The sequence below is a fragment of the Aristolochia californica genome, unplaced genomic scaffold, assembly GCF_029961685.1.
Source record: "Aristolochia californica isolate CCGP_79_NKW_82.1479 unplaced genomic scaffold, dmAriCali1.0.hap1 SCAF_12, whole genome shotgun sequence".
Taxonomy (NCBI): domain Eukaryota; kingdom Viridiplantae; phylum Streptophyta; class Magnoliopsida; order Piperales; family Aristolochiaceae; genus Aristolochia; species Aristolochia californica.
In genome coordinates, this window is record NW_027181793.1 from 19,471,417 (window position 1) to 19,492,834 (window position 21,418).

The 21,418-nt window shown below is 35.7% G+C and overlaps 3 protein-coding genes across 3 annotated transcripts; 2 read left to right on the forward strand and 1 right to left on the reverse strand.

The window, feature by feature from the left end:
• Window positions 1–8,064: 8,064 nt before the first annotated feature.
• Window positions 8,065–9,172, forward strand: LOC137945897 (extradiol ring-cleavage dioxygenase-like). The gene is made up of 3 exons (XM_068791972.1): window positions 8,065–8,289; window positions 8,529–8,899; window positions 8,980–9,172. Exons 1-3 carry the CDS (start codon window positions 8,065–8,067, stop codon window positions 9,170–9,172), a joined length of 789 nt encoding a protein of 262 aa, XP_068648073.1.
• Window positions 9,173–9,699: 527 nt separating this feature from the next.
• LOC137946657 (putative invertase inhibitor) lies at window positions 9,700–10,260 on the forward strand. Its single transcript, XM_068792983.1, has one exon. The coding sequence runs from the start codon at window positions 9,700–9,702 to the stop codon at window positions 10,258–10,260; it is 561 nt and encodes a 186-aa protein (XP_068649084.1).
• A 5,377-nt stretch (window positions 10,261–15,637) lies between these two features.
• On the reverse strand, window positions 15,638–16,745 carry LOC137945896 (4,5-DOPA dioxygenase extradiol-like). Its single transcript, XM_068791971.1, has 3 exons — window positions 16,521–16,745; window positions 15,911–16,281; window positions 15,638–15,830 (listed from the first exon to the last, which is right to left on the reverse strand). Exons 1-3 carry the CDS (start codon window positions 16,743–16,745, stop codon window positions 15,638–15,640), a joined length of 789 nt encoding a protein of 262 aa, XP_068648072.1.
• Window positions 16,746–21,418: the final 4,673 nt, after the last annotated feature.

Genomic DNA, 21,418 nt, shown 5'->3' on the forward strand with positions numbered 1-21,418 from the left:
GAGAGGACACACCACCCTCCCCCTCTCTTTCATCACTACTTGTACTCTTTGGTTCATCGAGAAAGAGAGGGTAGGTCCCTTCCCCTGTCACAAATATAACTCTTATTTCTCAAAAGGCAAGGGAGGCCTCACTAGCTACCCACGAAGTTGGGAGGACCAAGGACTTCTAACTTGCCTCCAAAAGAAGCTGTCACCACTCATTCCCAGTGGCACCTGGTCCTTTCTTTCTTCTTTCATTCCATTTTTCCTCTTTCACTAAAGCCTCTCCCCATCTCCATCGTGGTCTCCGGTGATGTTGTCGCTATCTGGTTACAATTATATTGCAAGGTATGAACAAGAAAGAAGATCCAAAAAATAAGCATGAGTATTAAAAATATAAAGTAATGGATATCCATGGCAAGATATATTTACGAAGCCTCAAAATAGGCTTTTATGCTACTGCCCTCATGTGAGTCTTGTATCTGTGAAATTGGGGACATTTCTATTTGAGGCGCCATAGGTTGGATTAGAGGCATTGGGTGAGATTTTCTCTATTTTTTAATGTCGAGTGCCAATTATTATGTATTTTTTATGTATGCACTATAAATTGTTATTAGTTGATACCTTTTGATAATAGTAAATGTTGCTTTTTAGTTTATTTCTATTGACAAGTGAGTAAAATGACTAACAACAACAAGATTTTATCAGAATAATGTTGCTATTTACCAAATTGCTCATTCTAGGTAGTATAGCAATAAGTTATCTGTTTTGAAAGTTTTTTTTTAACTCATTTTAAAATTTTAGTTTATCTAAGATTTTATATTGAGATTGAGTCTAAAATCTTTCTTTGCACTTGACTTCAGATCATAGGACTACCCTAATGCAGTGTAAACGACTAAGGATAATTGTTGAGATTTCCCCTCGTAATGGTCTTTCTCAGTTCCCCTTTCTCTCTCTCTCTTTTTGTCTAGTGCCTTCATTTAGTAGAGTTTTATTTTATGTGCAAGTTTGAGGCCAGTGGAAGCCCCTGAGATATGGGAGCGTATTGCATAAGCTTGAGAAAGCAAGCTTTTTCATCATATATTTATGAATACTTCTAAAATTGCTTTATGCTTTTTTGCCTTTGTTGATATTCTTGCTAGGTGCATGTTTTTGTTAGGGTAATAAACATGATTGATGGATTTTCATATCAATGCTATATTTTGCAGTACTTATTTTTTTCACAAATGTGATGAGTATTTCTTGGTAAGTGCCTTGAGGTGTTAGGTGTATATATAACTAGCTACATTGAGTTGTATTGTTTCCATTTTATTGAGAAGACTTTGTGGCCTAACGGTTTGGCACAAGGCAACTAGACATCTAAGTTCAAATCCCAGCAAAGTTATATTACTCTTATTGTGTACTAAACTTTTTTTATTTTCTTAGCCAACTATTTGGTGATATTGGTTTGAGCTTTCAACCAATAATTTTTTACTTAACATATTTTTTCTTATATTTCTATTGTTCAACCTCCTAAGAGCAATTATTTGCAAGGATTTTGACACAAATGACTTGTAAGACAAGTTTAGCTTGAAAAAAGAATATATCTATTATTGGAAGATATGAATATGTTGGAGTGTCATTTATATAATTAGTTTATGTTTTTGTCGCTTCTTTACTCTTACTAGGATGAAGGGTATAATTGTAATATTGGTATATAAATAGAGCTTAAAAGGGAGGGTTTGGAATAAGTCCATTACCCTATTCTTCCTCCTCTTTTCTCCAAATTCGTCACTCTTCTCCTCCTCCTAAACCTTCTCTCCACTACTCTTCTTCTTCTTCTCACCCTTTAATCCCCTTTTACTTTTATTATACATCATGGAATTCTAAGTTTCAACATGGTATCAAAGCATGCAATGACTTGACATGGAAAAGGAGAAGAAGATGGAAAAGAAATGGAGGAAGAAAAAGAAAGAAAAAAAAGGAGTTTCTCTTTTTTCCTTTAGTTTTCTTTCCCAATTCATGTATTTCATTGGATTTGTAACTCTCTTAATGTACATTTTATATATATATATATATATATATATATATATATATAATTATATATCTTTGGAATTTTATTTGAGTCTAGTTTCCAACTCGAAAAGAATCGTTGAAATCAGATTTTTATAGAAAGATAAATCACCATTTGAAGCAGCAAAGGTCAAGCAGAAGAAAAGATTCATGCGACAGTAAAATGCTTCAATTTTTTAGTCATTTTATGCCATCAAGAACGAAACTTTATATGGAGAATTATATATCTAAAGAAATATCTATTAGGCTATTTTCTTACCTATTCAACCAATTCTTAATCTGAGTTTTTTATATGGATATATCGATCTCAGAAGAGTCAATAGTCATGTTGGCTAAAGAAGAAATAGTACTTAGTTCGGTCAGATTACAGAGACTGAAATCTATCAGATTATTTATCTCAACAAAAATATATTTTTTGAAGAGTAGTTATTCTTAGATGAATGGTATTTAAGTCTAGTTTTATAAGGAGAATTTTTTATGTGAATTTGATCTATATTTAAGAAGATATTCGCATTGGAAGAATCAAAGGTCATGCTGGTATCCAGTTGCATGCAAAGATCCGTATTTAAGCCAAATTTGTTGCTTCATTTTTTTAGTTTTTGTTAATGATCAACAATATCAGGAAAGTATCTCATGATCTACCCTTAGAAAGTTTTTATTTGTTAACTAACAATATCAGGAAAGAATCTTTAGAAAATCATCTTATTTTCTGTAACTTTCCTTGATGTATTTGTCAAAGAGAAGAAGTGTTCATATTATGAATTATGGCAATTTGAAAAAAAAAGTAGTTATTTAATGCTGAAAATTACAGAAGTATCTATGTAAGAAGATTTTGATCTAGGTTCAGATTCAAAACGCTTGTTTCTTCTCTAGTTATAAGAAATCCTTGCAACATATTAACATCACATTGGAGAAACACTCGGTGTACTTATCCCCTTATGAAGTGAGCAACCTAGATTAACCTATCAAATCCTTTCAAGCTATAAATGGTCTACCCTCAAGCTTTGCCTTCAATTTTTTATCTTGCCTTTTGAAATCTGTTTCATTCTATAATTACATCTCTAAGCATGAACTAGATTCAAAAATGGGACACTTATGTCATTGGCTGCTAATTAATTGGTTTAATATGGCTAGCTCTCGGTTAGGTGTCTAAATTAATCACCGATGCAGTAAGCGTGGAAGCAACATCCACTACTGTTTTATTCACTCTTCTCTATTTTTTAGATGACCTTGCGGCTGCTTTTGGAACCAGCAACACTCAGTGCAGTTATTTTTTTTTTAGAAGATTAACAACACTTGGTTCAACTTATTGGCAGTTTATTACTTGGTTCTAACTTATTATTTGGTTCACATCTACCTTATTCAAGGATGGACTCACTATGGATTATTTCATGTGTCTTTATTATCCTTAAAAACTTTCATTATTTGGTATGTGTTATTTGGACATTGGCTCATTACCGCAGCTGCTATTGTGTCTCATTGGTTGATACATTATTATTGAAGGATTACTCGGTTGCTTGCCTTAGGTTCATTATTTGCTAACTATTGTCAGCATTGGTTCATCTGATGAAGAATTTAAATTTCTTAGGAAAATAAAGCACATAATGACCCCACTTCTGCTACTTATCTTCCTCATTACTCATTTCCCTTTGGCAGTGTTTCTCCTACCATCTTTTATTTGATTCTTGTTTACCCCCTTTGGCCAACCCTTTTTGGTGCATGTTATGGTTGGTCCTTTATATATATATGGGTGTTTTTAACTCTATTAAGACTTTTTATTGGTACCCTTGGGTTTTTTATTGTCGTCTTGTGAATGACGGACATTACCCACTTTAGTGATTATTATCACTATATTTGTTTGAAATCATTTGAGGTTGGTGTCAACTTATGTTTTATCACCCATGTCTACCCATTGAGAGTCTGTACCCGATTTCGTACTTATCCTTGGGACACCATGATGGAGGAAATTTTTACTATATTATATTATTTGTTTCAAGCTGGGATCACTACCATTGTCTCCCAACTTGAAGGGGAGTGTTGGAAGATATCAATATGTTAGAGTGTCATTGATATAATTAGTTTACGTTTTTGTCTCTTATTTACTCTTACTAAGGTGAAGGGTATAATTATAATATTAATATTTTGTCATTTATAAATAGAGCTTAAAAGGGAGGGTTGGGAATAAGTCCTTTACCTTATTCTTCCTCCTCTTTTCTCCAAATTTGTCACTTCTTCTTTTTCTCACCCCTTAATCCTCGTCTACTTTGATTATACATCATGAAATCCTAAGTTTCAATATCTATCTGGTTGATTTATGTTTTTTACAACTTGGTGAGAATTTGGACCAATGGCCAAATAAATCTCATCCGCATTCCTTGACAAGCTCCTGGGTGCCTTACTAATGCATGCAAAAATAGGATTTCTCCATTCCATAAGTTAAAGAAGATGTTTCATCACATCTCGCAGGATGGTAATCCTCCTGGATAGAACCAGTAGGTTCAACATTCATAGCCAAATGACAATGGTCCAAACGAGGCTGCACATGAGTGTTTGGCTCCCGCCTAATGCTTTGCATAAGAAAAAAAAAGGAAAAAAATTCAAGAGTAGTAAAAAATAATACACAACATACAGGTGAACTTACTAAACTTTCACTCATGTTGTAAATTCAGACATTGTTCTAGTATCACTTGCTTTACTGCCACAATCATCTTTATTGGTTATCTATTAATCATGGATATGCCTACTATTTATTTAAAATTTGAAGACATTTTATCATGTAATAATATATTTTGTAAGAAACTCTGAACATACAAATAAACACCAAGAGGCCTTTTCCACATAAGAGCAAAGAAACTAAATGATTTTGTTGGGAATCGAACCCAAATTCTCAAGTTAAAGTGGTGCCTTGTCCATTAGGCCACAAAATCTTCAACGACTCTTAACTCTTCCGTTACAAAATTCATGGACCGCCCAATAGATAAATAAAACGTAGGAGGAAGGATTGGGTTCAAATGGTATTGCATTTTAAGACATAGATATCGTACATTGGAGGTGATTTCTCATTGCAACAATTTTTAAACATTCAACCACACAATCTGATTTTGGGTCCATAAAGAATGCCACCTACAGATTTTATTGTTGGAAATCTCAACAACGTCTACGATTATGCTTTAGAAATCATACTTTTTTATATTATCAGACACACCTATTATCACCTAACTCACCTCTTGTGCTCTGCTTTCAAAAATTAATATGACTTTATTGAGATTTGAATCCAGATCTCTTGTTGCTTGGTGCCATACCGTTAGGCCATAGAGTATTCTCAATAGAATGAAAACATTACAACTAGTATATAGCTAAAGGCAGCTAGTTATATATATAGCTAACACCTCAAGGCCTGCATAGTCATCCCTAAACCCTACAATATCATCAGACACACCTATTATCACCTAACTCACCTCTTGTGCTCTACTTTCTAAAAGTACCTGTTTTGATTTTTGGTGACTTGTTTGTGAATTTTCTATCAATGTTTTTTTCACAGCACAAATATCAAAGTTCAGTACTTTCCTGATTAATATCACCTTCAAGTTTAAATATCACTTTACAAGGTCAATACAATATAATTCAGCATGAACAACTTCCACATCCAGATTTAGTCACATGATAAAACAAATGCCAGAATCCAGCATTGAGGAATAACACACAACATCAGTTCCGGTCCTGATTGATTTCCCATATGTTGGAAGATGGGCCCAAGCCCACACGGCCAAGTGTGTTAGAAGATTGGTTCAAACCCATAAGACCAAGGAAGACTCACACATCCAAGAGAGGTGGAAGATGGGCTCAAGCCCACAAACCAAGGAGAAGGCCCACAGGCACACGAGTGATGGCTTGATGGTAACTAAAGAGTCATCTCATAAAGATGACATTGATGTAATTAGTTTAAGTTTTAAGGGTATTATTGTCATATTGTAATCTTATTTACCTATAAATTGAGCTTAAGAGGGAAGGTTAGGACACAAGTCCAAACCTCTTTCTTCATCTTGTTTTTCTCTCAACATGTTGTCTCTCTTATAAGGTATTAAGTAAAAGAAACTATTAATTATATTAATTTTTTAAAAATAATTACTTATCAAATTTTATATTTTTTTCTTATATTAAAGTGAAGGTAATGAAATGAAATGCGTAAGATTGTTTAAAACCAGAAATTAATATTTTAAAAAAATTAATTAAAAAAAACTTAAATTAATATTTTTAAAAGGCAAACTAACGTGGATGGATTATGTGGCATTTAATGACATTGCATATGACTTGGCTTACCAATGACGTGTTGGGTGACATGGAGTAAGACTCTTTGGGTGATGATGTGGTGTGATAATATGGTGCCATGTAAGCGATCTTACATGTCACCTTGTACACGTGTGTAGTTGATCGGTCAAATTTAGGTATTTGTGAAATTAAGTTGGTTATTTGTGTTATTATTTTAAAAAAATTAGATAGTGATTTTGAGAATGTGATGGAAAGATTTTGAGATTTTGTAATTGAATAACAGACCTTTAACATCTTTTTAATTACTGATTGTTTACCTTAATAGGATTATATTGATTAAAATAATTAATAACATTTATTAATTAATGTTCATTAATTATTTAAGTTACAATTTTACAATTAGATTTATACTTTAAAAAGTTACAAAATATTTTTCTCGGTTTCGAAGAAACCAGGAGAAAAGTCTCTGTCTGAAATTGACGAATTCCACACTTTCCAACTGTCTTTTCTCGGTTCCGAAGAAACCAGGATCAGTCCTAACTAATTGAATCCAAATAGATTGTGCATTTATGATTACTAACAACAAACTAAATCAAAATAGATTCAGCATTTATGATTACTAACTGGCAATTGCTTTCCTATAAGGTCCATGTATAAGATCCGTGCGATTGCTTTCCTATAAGGTTCGAGCCTTTTTGCGCAACTGGTTTCAATATGGTATCAGAGGCTACAAACACTAACACCTAACCAATACAACCCAAAAGACCAGTCTCATAGGTGCAGAAAGCCAAATACTTAACACAACCTACAACCTACAAACACTAACACCCACCCCGCCAAATGCAACGTCACCGAGCCAAACATTATGTGAACGCGCGGGGAATCGAATGCTGGTCGTGGCGTGGCCAGTTCTTATACCATGTAAGCACCTAACCAATACAACCAAAAAGACCGGTCATTAGGTGCGGAAAACCAAATACTTAACACAACCTACAAACACTAACATGGTCGAGGAATAAGCCCAGAAGCTCTACGAATGCTATGGACAAAGCGAGGGAATTCTCGCAGGAATTTATAGTTGAAAAAGTGAGGCTTTCTCTCTTATCTTTCGTCGTACAACGACAATACTCTCAGACGCGATTCCTTTGAGAAACAAAGAAGATGCAATGTTCAGACAGACACTCGAGCTACTAAGCTACGCAAACAACTGGATCTCACACAGAAGGTCTCCGGACAAAGAAAGTGATACTCATTTGGATAAAATAGAAAAAAATATCATCATTTAAGAGAGATGTCACATGCTCTTGATCGCATCCAGAAATCTTTTTGGTTATCTTTTCCTCAGAGTTCATAATGTATCACATATTAAGTATCAGATATCTTGAGACTTTTCCACTAATATCATAATGTCTCACATATTGTGTCATGATACACGATTTAGAGACAAAGAATGTCATTTACTTAATTGAGTTTTATCTTATATTTTAAGGGAGATTAGTAAATATGGGCAGATGTGATTAGATTAATCAAGCCTCTGTTTAGATTTGGTAGGGGAGGTGATGGGCACAAGCAAACACGCCCACCCTTGGTGACCACTCTTTGAGCGGCGGCGCAAACCACGCTTGACCAACGGACTCAAGTAAACAAGCAAAAGAAAAGATGGTCAAAGAGAACAAGTCGATAGGGGATGTACGTCTTCAATCTCCATTGACATCTATATAAGCAAATCCTCTTTCTTGGTCTCCTTACAAAGACTCCAGCACCATGGACACCTTCTTCATCGGTCACGGAGCCCCTACTGTGGCCATCGACGCTTCGCTGCCGGTCAGGCCTTTCTTGCAGCAATGGCAGGAGAATATCTTGGCGACGAAGCCCAGAGGTATTCTCATCATCTCCGCTCACTGGGAAACGGCTGAACCCACCGTCACCGTTGTTGATCGAAACGATACCATCAACGTCTTCCAGATGTTTCCTGAACCCATGCCTCAGGTTTGGCTTTTGAACTCCGTTGCTCTCCTTCTTTCTTTCGCTTATCTTTCCAATTCTTTTTGAAAATTTAGAGCCGTTTTCGAGGAAGGGGTTTAACTGTCCGAAATTGAAGGCTGTATTCTACATGTCTCTCGTTATTTTGAACTGATTTGGATAGTTTCTGTGTCATTTTCTTCCACTGCAAGTTGTCATTTACCACTAATAAAAATCAACATGACGAGTTTCCGTCTGCACTGCAGCTCCGTTATCCAGCGCCGGGTTCCCCTGAACTGGCAAAGCAAGTGAAGGAATTGCTGATCAAGGGAGGATTCGAGCAGGTGAAGGAAGAGAAGTGCCGGGGGCTCGACCACGGCGCATGGGTCCCCTTAATTCTCATGTACCCAAATGCCGACATTCACGTCGTCGAGCTCTCTATCCAAACCGACAAGGACGGAACCCATCACTACAACATGGGCAAAGCCCTGGCTCCCCTACGGGACCAAGGGATCCTCATCATCGGCTCCGGCAATGCCACCCATAATCTTCAGGTGCTTGGTTCTGATAACGAACCCGTCTTTCCTTGGGCTCTCGCCTTCGATACATGGCTCAAGGAATCACTCCTCGATGGACGGTAACAGCTCAACTCACGTCACTCAGTACTCGCAACGGTTGAATTTGTTTCTTTAAGTCTGATCCATTCTTTGCTTTCAGACACGACGACGTGAACCACTACAACGTGAAGGCGCCGTTCCCGAAGATGGCGCATCCATCGCCGGAGCATTTCCACCCGTTGCATGTCGCGTTGGGGGCTGCTGGCGTGAAGGCGAAGGCGGAACTCATCCACCATAGCTGGTCTCTGGCTTCTCTCTCTTATGCCTCCTACCGTTTCGCAGCGGCTCAATGATGCTTTTAAACTCCTCTTTCATTTGTCAATTCGCTTTTCCATTGTAATTCTTTGCTCCTCCGTGTGTTTTGGATAGGTTATGTTCTAATAAAGCCATTAGCCTCATCAACACTACTTTTGAAATACTTATTGCTTCTGGTTCTCAACGTTCTCATTCCAATTTTGGCTTTTCCGTGGTTGCTGTATTTAACAAACAAAAATGATCACATGGCTTTAATTAAAAACTTAAGGAACAGGACATGCCGCCATTAGAATGTCTTATAACTTGCAGTAACTACTCTTATGTTTTCTTGTGGTTTCGGCGGATCAATAACAAAAATAGAACAAACGTCAATTCTCAGGTATGAAACATTTTAGACCGTCATTTTCTCCAAACGTCCAGCCGAATCCAAAGGTTCTCCGTTCTTCAACCTTTCCAAACATAGCCGATTTCTGTTTTTTTGTTTCTCGGCAGGAAGCACTATATATATAGACAAGTTACAATGATCAGATCCCATCAAAACCCAGAAAAAAAATTAAAAAATAAAATGGCAGCCAAGTCACTCATTTCTGTGCTGCCTCTCCTCTGCCTTGTCTTCGTCTCCATCCAAACTCCTCACGTTGCAAATGCCCATGGCATCTCCTACATCAATAAAATCTGTCAGAGAGCCACCCGGTTCAACCCCGCTATCAAGCTCGATTTCTGCGTCACTTCCCTCCAAACCGTTCCGGAGAGCTACACCACAGAGATCGCTGGACTATTGAAGATCACCACCGATTTGGCTCTGCAGAATGCTTCAAGAACAAGTGGTCTCATCAAGAAGATGAACTCTGTAGCTTGCGAAGACTTGACCAAGGACCAGTTGAATACCTGCCTCAACGCCTACACCTCTGCCGTTTCCTCTTTGCAGGAAAGCGTCCAAGCCTGTGCCGCGAAAAAGTACGACGGAGCCAAGCTGGGGGTGGTACTGGATGGGGCAGCACAGTGCGAGAAGGCGTTTGAGAATGGAAATGGGTCTCTGTTAGCTGATGAGAACAGAAATCTCCGTCAGCTCGTCACCATTGCTCAGGCCTTGCACCGTTTTGCTACCAAATACTCGAAACATTGATAATTTGATCTCTTCTTCTGCGTTCTTGGTGTGCCATTGCTTTGTCCATCTCCTTGGACGCAGCCATCTCCTATTTTTTGTGTTGTTTGGATCAATTAAGTTGCAGTACATAATAAAATAACTGGGAAGAACTGAAGAGAAATTTCAGAGTTGTTACTGTTCAAACTCTTATCCTGCATGGTTACATGTCCTTAGTTCATAGTGACTTTGATAGCTCCCTCAGATGTGATTCATCTCTTTTTGGAAGAACGAGTTATGTTTTGATGATCCCACTAAGTTTTAAAACTATAAGGTGTTGATTCACTTCTCTTCTTCAACTTTATTATATATTTTTTATGTTTGTTAATGGTTTTGGAGCTTCTATTGTAGTCGGGCTTTAAATCTTCTCCGTGGTGTGTAGCAATTCTCTAAGCAGTAAGAATTGGTTCTGTGTTATAAGATGAACACGATTTGCAAGATACAGTAATGTTGCAACCATTGATTTGATGGGAAGGCTTTCTTTGTATTAGGAGAAATATGCCTTAAAAACAAGGTATTTTTTAAAATAACTTGATGCTTTCTCTGATACAAAGCTCGATTGGTTGCTAAAAGTTATACTCAGTGTTGAATATGATGAAACTTTTTCTCTTATTGCCAAGATGAAATCGATCAGCGTTCTTATTACTAGCAACCAATTTTAAATGGGAGTTACATCTGTTTGACGTCAAAAAAAATTATTCTTAAATAGTATACTCTCTAAGGAAGTCTACATGTACCAACCACCTGGTTATGTGGTTGAGAGGGAGAAAGTATGTCGGCTGAATAAAGCAATATATGTGTTGAAACAATCTCCACAAACTTGATTTGATAAATTTACCATTGTAGTTAAAAAAAACTTGTGATCAAGAGGTGTGAAAGTGATCACTCAATGTGTACCAGAAATTCCACTAGTCAACATTCTTATGGTGGAATATGTGGATTATATTGTTATTACGGGCAGTGACCTATGTGGGCATTTAGTACCAAAGACCTCGGGCTTCTCAAGTACTTCCTCTCTTTTCCATAGACTGATTTTTTATTTTTCTCAGTAAGACTCAAACTCTTGCCTTCACTTTGTCTCCATCTTTCAAGGGTGCTTCAAGATTTGACTTTCTATGATGCTTGATGCTTGATGGTTGAGGATTTTGAGAAGCTTGATTCGTTTTGATGCTTTAGACATTGAAATGCACGTCTCTTCAAGGAAAAATATTTGAAATACTTAATTTATAATTGTTAGCTCTATCAAGTTTTGTTATCAACAAAATCAAAAAGGGAATCAACATACAATCAACAACTCCTCCTTGGAAAACCTAACTAAATAGAAACTCTTTTCAATTGAGGAAGGGAAGGTATTCTCTAAGCACTTCCCAATAAGAAAGACAGGCAAAATGACCCTTCATCTTTTCAATGAAAGAAAGAAGAGATATCTTCCCAAGTGCATAGTGGCATTTAGTGTTAACTCTACAAAAACATTTTGATGAACTTGATTTTTTAGTTCAATAAGAATATATATATATATATATATATATATATTAATTACAATATGTCACAATCTTTTTTTTATTTAGAAAACGGAGCAATGACTGCTACTTTCCCCTTCTCCCTCCATCCTCCCTCCTCCCTTCCCTCCACCCATCAAAGTTTGCCTACGCTTTTCAAAAATCAATTTTAAGCCAAACCATATCTCAAGTGACTCAATCTCTACTCAGTTCAAGTTGTGCCCAATCTTATCTTATGCATATATAAATTCTATGTAGGAATAATTTCAAGACACTTAAATAAGAATGACTTATATGCCCACTGGAGGGCCAGAATATTTATTGTACTATTAAATTAAATTAATTTTTTTTAAAATTATTTAATTATGAGCTTCTCCTTTACGTACACTATTTTTCCTGCATTTACTTTCAATGGTACATTAAAGAACTCTAAAAGATAAACATATTCAAAGAAATTAAAAATGATAACTAGGGAAATAATAATTTTGGAAAAAAATATGGTACGAGTCACATATTAGGCCAAATGGACACATGGATATGTAAATTAGTAACATTGATAAAGGGTAGGACTTATGACTGAACCGACACGTACTAGTTACTTGGGAAGACGATACGGTTATGAATCACAATTGCATCCATGGAGAGACATTCATAATCTACTTAAGCAAGGTTAGTTTTTGGTTATATAATCTAATTTAAAATATAATATTTCAAATATATAAATATATATTAAAAAGGAAATCTAGGGAAATAAATTTTGGAAAATTGTTAGGATTTGACCATTTAATTTATGTTTTACAATTATGAAAAGCAATTATGTTCAATTTTTAGGCTGGGTTTGATGAATTCAGCCTGATTCTTCGATCAATAAATTACCAAGACATGAATTTAATATATTAAATAGTAACCCAAACTGACCTATTTATGACTAAGGTTGGATTTAATTTGGGTTAAACAAGGGGCAAGTTTGGGTATGTTTTAATAGGGATGTTGAGAGTGTTGGGGGAGGGAAAGAGAAAGTAAGTTCTAGGGTTACATTAATATATTTCATAAGAGTTTAATGGTGTAGATTATTAATATACATAACATATAACTCAATAGCAATGAATAATTTTAAAAATTAGTGTTAGTTAAGGAATCATACTAATTGGAATCTAAATGATATACTAGCATCGTAACTTGTAATATGTTATGTTAATTTAAAATCAGGTTGTAGCGGCATTATGTGCCTAAGTCAATCTAAAATCAAGTTTTAAAATTTTCTAATTCCACATTTGAAACAGGCTCTTACATCACATACATCTTCTTCCCGCATCATTTAGATCTTCTTTGATTTTTTGACAAATAAAAACTTTCATGAATGGATTGTAAAATATAAAAATAATTTTATGAATAGGGTATATAACAAAATATGCTATTAATCTAAATCTCAATGTGTATTGGTCCCTCTGCATTTGCATTCTATAGTCAACTCTACAACTCTTCCTATCACAAACTCTAGAGCCCATTTCTTCTTTCTTCAAACTCTACTATCTCGCTCACCCAAGAATCCCTCCTCCATACACACTCCCACAACTCCTAACCGGCCAAGACTATCTTTTTCCTACCCCTCTCGAACGGTCTGTTTGGAACCCTAGAAAAAAAAAAGAATTTGACCATTACTATTCCCAAAAATAGTTGTTGAAAACGAAATAATGATCAAATTCTCCTTTTCATTAACTATTTTTGGGAATAATAATGGTCAAATTCGTATATTATTTTTTTTCATACTAAGCCCTCTTGTCAAATTTTAGGGATTTATCTTTGTCATATCAAAACCTTCATTTTCAAATTGTAAACGCATAATCTGTATATATATGTATGTAGTAGGTTACATACAAAAGACTAATAGAAGAAGAAATAAAAAATATTTGAACATCCATGCCTTTATTTTCCTTCTTATTTCTTTTAATGAACGCATTTCACATGACACATGTAAGGGTTTTTTCCATCAGATAGACCATGATAAATGACTTGAAACATCATTGAGCCGCTGTAAAGAAAGCTCAGAGGAGGTGAATTTTATCACTAGACATCTTCAATGAATTTAAAAGAAAAAGAAGAATTTCAGAAAAAAGCCAACATAGAACTCAAAATGATAAATTTTATAAGAAAGTTGATGTTTGTTTTGAGTGTGGGAAACCACGACATAGATGTTTAGTTGTGGAGCCTAATTAACGTCTTACGCTGAGTCGGTACGTGGGTCGACCTTCGCAGTAAGGACGCCATGGGGGTTAGAAAGGGGGTGGAGCCCTCGCTGGATCCACGATATATTGACTGCTGTTTCATTAAGGGTAGTTTGGAGATTTCACTCTTGTATCGTGGTTGCCCTAATTTTCTCTTTATATTTGGGGCACCTCTATTAGGGTTTCATTCAATCACCACAGAGACTTTGAGTTGCAGCCCGAGAGAGGTTAGAGTAAAACACTTGTAAGTGTGTATGATTTCTCTTTGTAAACTCATTCATCTTCATAGTGGATTATTGCGGCGGTGGAAGACAGGACGTATTATCACCTTGAGGCGAACTTGTATAAATCTTGTTGTTTGTTCTCATGCTTAATTTTCCTTTCTTTCATGATTATTATTATTGCTCTTCTTAGTTTAGAATTAGGGTGTCTAATTCCTAACAATAGAAGGAACAAATATCCAAACCTTGAAGGAAGAACCCCATCCACAATCAAAGATCCCAAGAACAAGAAGAAAGTTTTGATCTAAGGTTGTGATGCTATGGATGAAGAGTCTAGCCACTCGAAAGAAGAAGACAGCGATGTTGGACTCATGGCAATTGAAGACAATGATGACGAGTCTACCACCTCCGAAGAGGTAAGTTATTTGGACTATGAAACTGAGGTTGAATTACTTTAAGAAAAGTTTATTCATAGAATAAAGAAATACAAAGAAAAATGCAATGCTCGATTACATGAAATTACAATGCTCAAGAAGGAGTTTGTTGTTTTTAAGGAAGTTAATAAAAGCCATTTAGCAAGTATCTCAAGACAAAGTGCATTGATAGACAAGCTATCATGTGATAGGCTTGCATTTGAAAAGAATAGTTTAGAGTTAGAACAATAAGTCATACTTCTATCTCAAGAAGAAAGTAGGGAAAAACAAAAAAAATAAAAAATAAAGCAAGAAGTTCTCTTTTATTACTCACATTAGATGTCACTATTGCAATAAGATGGGTCAATATGCCCACATTTGCCAAGTTAAGAACGAAAATAGCATCAAACAAACTTGGGTACCCGAATTAACTGAAAATGTTGTGGTAACCCAAAAGAACTTAGGCAAACAAGTTTGGAAGCCCGAATCACCTACCACATCAAATGTCATCCCAAAGGGACCCAACCTAAAATGGATCTCTTACGGTTAAACTTTTCGTGATATAGGTAAGTCTCCGAGCCAAGGCACCGAAAAATATTTAGATTTTGGATAGCGGTTACTCAAGGTACATACTAGTGATAAGATGAAGTTCATTGAACTCAATCCCAAAGATTATTTAAATTTAAATAATATTTTTAAATACAATCCTTTTATAAGTTCAATTTCTACATATAATTAAACGGCCCTTTTTAGATACAACAAACGAGACATGCAATACAAGTACCCTTTCAAAAATTGTATTTCTAAATAATGAAACTCGAATTTTGTGTTTTTAATCACTTTCTAAGAACTAAAGTAGAAATATGAACATTGAGTAACCAACGGCAGTATTAATTACTTGGCGAATGGCTTTATTAGCACATAACCTATCCAATACACACGGAGGAGCAAAGAATTACAATGGAAAAGCAAATTGACAAATGAAAGAGGAGTTAAAAGCATCATTGAGCCGCTGCGAAACGGTAGGAAGCATAAGAGAGAGAAGCCAGAGACCAGCTATGGTGGATGAGTTCCGCCTTCGTCTTCACGCCAGCAGCCCCCAACGCGACATGCAACGGGTAGAAATGCTCCGGCGATGGATGCGCCATCTTCGGGAACGGCGCCTTCACGTTGTAGTGGTTCACGTCGTCGTGTCTGAAAGCATAGAATGGATCAGTCTTATAGAAACAAATTCAACCGTTGCGAGTACTGAGTGACGTGAGTTGAGCTGTTACCGTCCATCGAGGAGTGCTTCCTTGAGCCATGTATCGAAGGCGAGAGCCCAAGGAAAGACGGGTTCGTTATCAGAACCAAGCACCTGAAGATTATGGGTGGCATTGCCGGAGCCGATGATGAGGACCCCTTGGTCCCGTAGGGGAGCCAGGGCTTTGCCCATGTTGTAGTGATGGGTTCCGTCCTTGTCGGTTTGGATAGAGAGCTCGACGACGGGAACGTCGGCATTTGGGTACATGAGAATTAAGGGGACCCATGCGCCGTGGTCGAGCCCCCGGCACTTCTCTTCCTTCACCTGCTCGAATCCTCCCTTGATCAGCAATTCCTTCACTTGATTTGCCAGTTCAGGGGAACCCGGCGCTGGATAACGGAGCTGCAGTGCAGACGGAAACTCGTCATGTTGATTTTTATTAGTGGTAAATGACAACTTGCAGTGGAAGAAAATGACACAGAAACTATCCAAATCAGTTCAAAATAACGAGAGACATGTAGAATGCAGCCTTCAATTTCGAACAGTTAAACCCCTTCCTCGAAAACGGCTCTAAATTTTCAAAAAGAATGGGAAAGATAAGCGAAAGAAAGAAGGAGAGCAACGGAGTTCAATAGCCAAACCTGAGGCATGGGCTCAGGAAACATCTGGAAGACGTTGATGGTATCGTTTCGATCAACAACGGTGACGGTGGGTTCAGCCGTTTCCCAGTGAGCGGAGATGATGAGAATACCTCTGGGCTTCGTCGCCAAGATATTCTCCTGCCATTGCTGCAAGAAAGGCCTGACCGGCAGCGAAGCGTCGATGGCCACAGTAGGGGCTCCGTGACCGATGAAGAAGGTGTCCATGGTGCTGGAGTCTTTGTAGGGAGACCAAGAAAGAGGATTTGCTTATATAGATGTCAATGGAGATTGAAGACGTACATCCCCTATCGACTGGTTCTCTTTGACCATCTTTTCTTTTGCCTGTTTACTTGAGTCCGTTGGTCAAGCGTGGTTTGCGCCGCCGGTCAAAGAGTGGCCACCAAGGGTGGGCGTGTTTGCTTGTGCCCATCTCCTTCCCCTGTCGGTGATAGATTATTATCTTAGAGGAAAAGTCTGAAGGTGAAGGTGTCTGATACTTAATAAAAAAATTTATATGCCCACCTTAATTACTAGCCAGCTCACCCCTCTACCATTGTTGTTCCCTTCATACCTGTTCCTCTTCTTAGAAATAGTATTTGACCATTTACCACAGATGTAGAGTTCTAAAGTCCACACAAAAAGACTCCTAGTTGCAAGACCTGGATAGTGAGCCCAACAAATATATATCCAGCACAAATTTGTTAAAAAACATTAAATGGAGGGTATAAACGCATAAACGGTACTTAAGAGTATATAAAGATGAAGCTAATATATATATCCTTATTTAATTTAATCTAATTTATCTAGTATAGTTTACTATACAAGCATTTGTTTTTCTTCTAGAGCATAATGTGTGCCACAAAATAAGTAATAAGTGATGATCTAATATATGTATTTAAAAAAATTAATCTTATCTAACCTTAATACCATAAACGGTCCAATATATGTATTTAATCAAGTTGAAATTGGCTTCTATAGCGGGGCTACAAACGAATCGTTACTCAATTAATGATTAAAGATTCAACCAAATTTATCGATTTACTACATATTCAATGGAACAAATATAGATAGTAATTATATTATAACTAATTTCCAAAAATTATTAAAGGGTAATTTTATAATTTTATAATTTTAATTTCAATAAAGAAAGCCTTATAAAACCCTAATTTTATTTACCTGATCCATACCCTTATCTAGCTTGTTATCCTCCTTATCAATTATATTATCAATTGTATGAAATTGATTTAATTTTTTATTTTATGGGAAATTGAAGAGATGAACAACATGAGCCTACCCTAATTCAATAAAAAAAAATTCTTTTACCTATTACCATCTGAGATTAAATAGTAAATGAGTGGACAATAGAACACCTTCTCCCATTTCAAATGCCACAAATAATAAAAATGAAAAAAAAAAGAGTTTTTTAACATACTAACCAAATGTTGTTAGACTAGATTGAAAACATACTAATAAACCAAATTTTCTATACTTGTCTTCTCCTCATAACTACATGATTTTACTGAAATTTTCTAAAAAGTTTCTCATGACTTTTTTTTTTGTCTTGATCAAAGAGAATCTATTGAAGGGTCTAACTACTTGTACCTAGTACTAATTGTTATTAAGTCCATTATTAGCACTTTAAGGTACACACACCTTGAGAGTAACTTAGCAATCTAAGACAGTATCAGATTATAAACTACTATAAAATTACTATGAAATTTGTGGTTAATTGTGTTTTTTGCATGGTTGGTGAGTTTAATTTACTGAATCTTTAGTTTAATTAAATTATAGCCATTGAAATATGATTAAACCTATTCACCCCTCCTCCCCTAGGTTTATCCTTGTATGATCTGATAGTAATTTACTAAAATTACTGTGAAATTTGTGGTTAATTGTGATTTCTTCATCCGAAGTTCTTCCTCGCCGACGAACGAAAGCCACAGTCCGACGGGAGGTAAGATTTTTATTTAATATTTTTTTTTTTTTTGCGTCGCCGACCTAACCCTAAAAAATCTCTAACTCTCGCTTCGTTTCAATAGTGATCCTTCATTCTTTGAAAGATTTTGGAGATATCCCCGAATGGCGAACACTCTCTATTTCTGTAAGTGTTGATTTTTTTTTCATTTTTATCTTCTGTATGTTTTCTTCCTCTGCGATTTCGGAGTTGATTTTTGTTTTTCATTTTTATCTTCTGTACGTTTTCTTCCTCTGCAATTTCAGTGTTGATTTTTTTTTTCATTTTAACTTCTGTACGTTTTCTTCCTCTGTGATTTCAGTGTTGATTTTTTTTTTTCATTTTTATCTTCTGTAAGTCTAGTTAGCCTTTGGTTGACAGGACTCTGGGGTTCGTTGTATATATTCCAGATAAAGTTAAATACATCATTTTAATCCTTTTTTTACCTTTTTCCCTCAATCAATAAGTTTATCTCGTATCGTTTTCTATCGTGTGGTTTTTTTTAAGCATGAAGAGAATTTAGCAGACCATGTAGTTGATTATTATCTTATTACTCACAGACCTAAACTTTGACCTTCCAATTTCCATTTATATTGCTATCAGCGGTATTGGTTTTAAATGCATAAAACTTCTGTTCTCTCTTAAGAATCTGTTTAAGCTGAAAAGGATCATTCATCCTTTGCTCAGCATGGCATTCTGTACAGTCGTCATTCATATGTTGTCCTATAGTTGGTATCCTATACGATTTAGTGTGGACAAAGTCTCAAAGCCCTTCTTCTAGTCACAATATGTGGATTATCAACATTTTCAATGTATAGTGCACTTCTACTTTTGCTAATCTCTGTTCATATAGATTGTGTCCATATTAATTATATTTTATCTGGTAGTGGACCTTTTTATCTAAAATGCAATGATTAGTCTTTATCTTTTTTATGCAGCTTCTATTGTGACTTGGTTCTGTTTTTGTTTTTTTTCAATAACTTGAGAGAATTAAAATTACGATAACATGCTCTTTTAAGCAATTGTGTAGACAAAAATCATGTCCTAACTGCAAAACTGTAAAAAAAAAAATTATCTAGTGTGATCAGTGCTTGTTCTTTCTTCATGTGTCTTTTTCTTATTCCTATGGAACTCTTCCTATTCCTAAATATAATATTGTGGTCCATAAAACAACCATAATAATTACATTGTTGTTCACCAAAACAAAACTTTTTTTTATGCATATGGAACTCAACCCAATTCTGTAATGTTAGACTAGTAACAGTTCTAGTAAGCATGTATTCATCATACATATTAGATCAGAACATTTTGGAATACAGTACATAATTTTTATTTTTAGACCCAATATTTCGTTGAATTGATACATTAGATACAGACGGATGTAAATTATCTGTCTTTTTTGCAATCGATTTTTATCCTTCCTCTTCGATTTCTTCGTCCGAAGTTCTTCCTCGCTGACGAGACGAAGCGACGGTCCGACAGGAGGTAAGATTTTTATTTAATGTTCTGTTCTTTTTTCATCGCCGACCTAACCCTACAAAGTTTCTAACTCTCGTTTCGTTTCAGCAGTGCCCCTTCATTCTTGGAAAGGCTTTTGGAGATATCCCTGAATGGCGAACACACTTTCTGTTTCTGTAAGGTCTGAATTTTTTTTTTCATTTTTATCATTAATTTCTTGGTATTGAGGTTGAATTTCATCAGAATATTAGAAGAGAATGTTGGTGTGCTTATTTCCTTCTCTTAGAAGTTTTTAAATTTATATATATAAAAGGATCGGTATATTGGACTGGAAACTATTGGGTGTAGGGTTACAGGCTCAAAGAGACTCCGCTGCATTGAAAGACAAGGGTCGTTCCCGATTGTTTCAACATCACGTACATTCCTCTAAGAATAGACAAGTATATTAAATTATGTGTAGGATCTTTGTTGTTTGGATAGCTTTCTTTTCTCTATGTTTTTAATTTGTAATTTTTTTTTTTTTGTAGAAGTAAGAATGTCAATACCTCCTCAATTGACATTAATAATTAACACTAGTTCTAGTGTCGTCATAAATAGTGACTCAACTCCACCAGAGTCACTACCCTCTGTCATAGAAGTGGGCCCAGATGAAATTACCATAAATGAGGATGAAGGTGACTCTACCCATACTTCAAAAAGACAAAAAAAAGTCTCATGTGTGGTTGGAATTCAAAGAAGTATCGCTTAATGGTACAAAAAATGCTCAGTGTGTTCATTATAAAATCAATTTGGTTGTTATTAGTAGTGGAGTGACCACACATATGAGTCGACATTTGAAACGTTGCACTAGTAGAAAAGTGGCAATGAGAAAACAAAAAACCTTAAACTTTCAACCAGGGGTGCGGGGTCTAATGTTGATCAGAGTCCATCTGGACTTCCTTTTATGGATTTTGGAGGAAAATATGAAGAAGCTAAAATGAGAGTACTCATTGCTCATTGGATTCTTATGCATGAACATCCATTCATGATAGTAGAAGAGGAGGGATTTAATTTTGTAATAAAGATGACAAATATGAATTATGAGAAAATATCCCGTAAGACCATTAAGAAGGAGTGTATGGAGTTGTATGTGGCAGAGAAAAAGAAATTAAAATTTTTGTTAAAAGAGATTAACAAGATTAGTCTTACCACGGATCTTTGGAAGTCCCAAAATCAAAAGATTGAATACATGGTTATTACTGGACATTTATTGATAGTAATTGGAAGCTACAAAAACGAGTCTTGATTTTTGTGCATATTCCTCCTCCTCCTCGTGGCGTTGATATAGCAGAAGCTATTTACAAGTGTTTGACAGAGTGGGAGATCGAAAATAAAGTTTTTAGTATTTCAGTTGATAATGCTGCATATAATGATGTTTGTATCAGAGTTTTGAAACAAGATTTTTCAAGGAAAAAAAAATTTGTGTGTGGTGAAAATTTGTTTCATG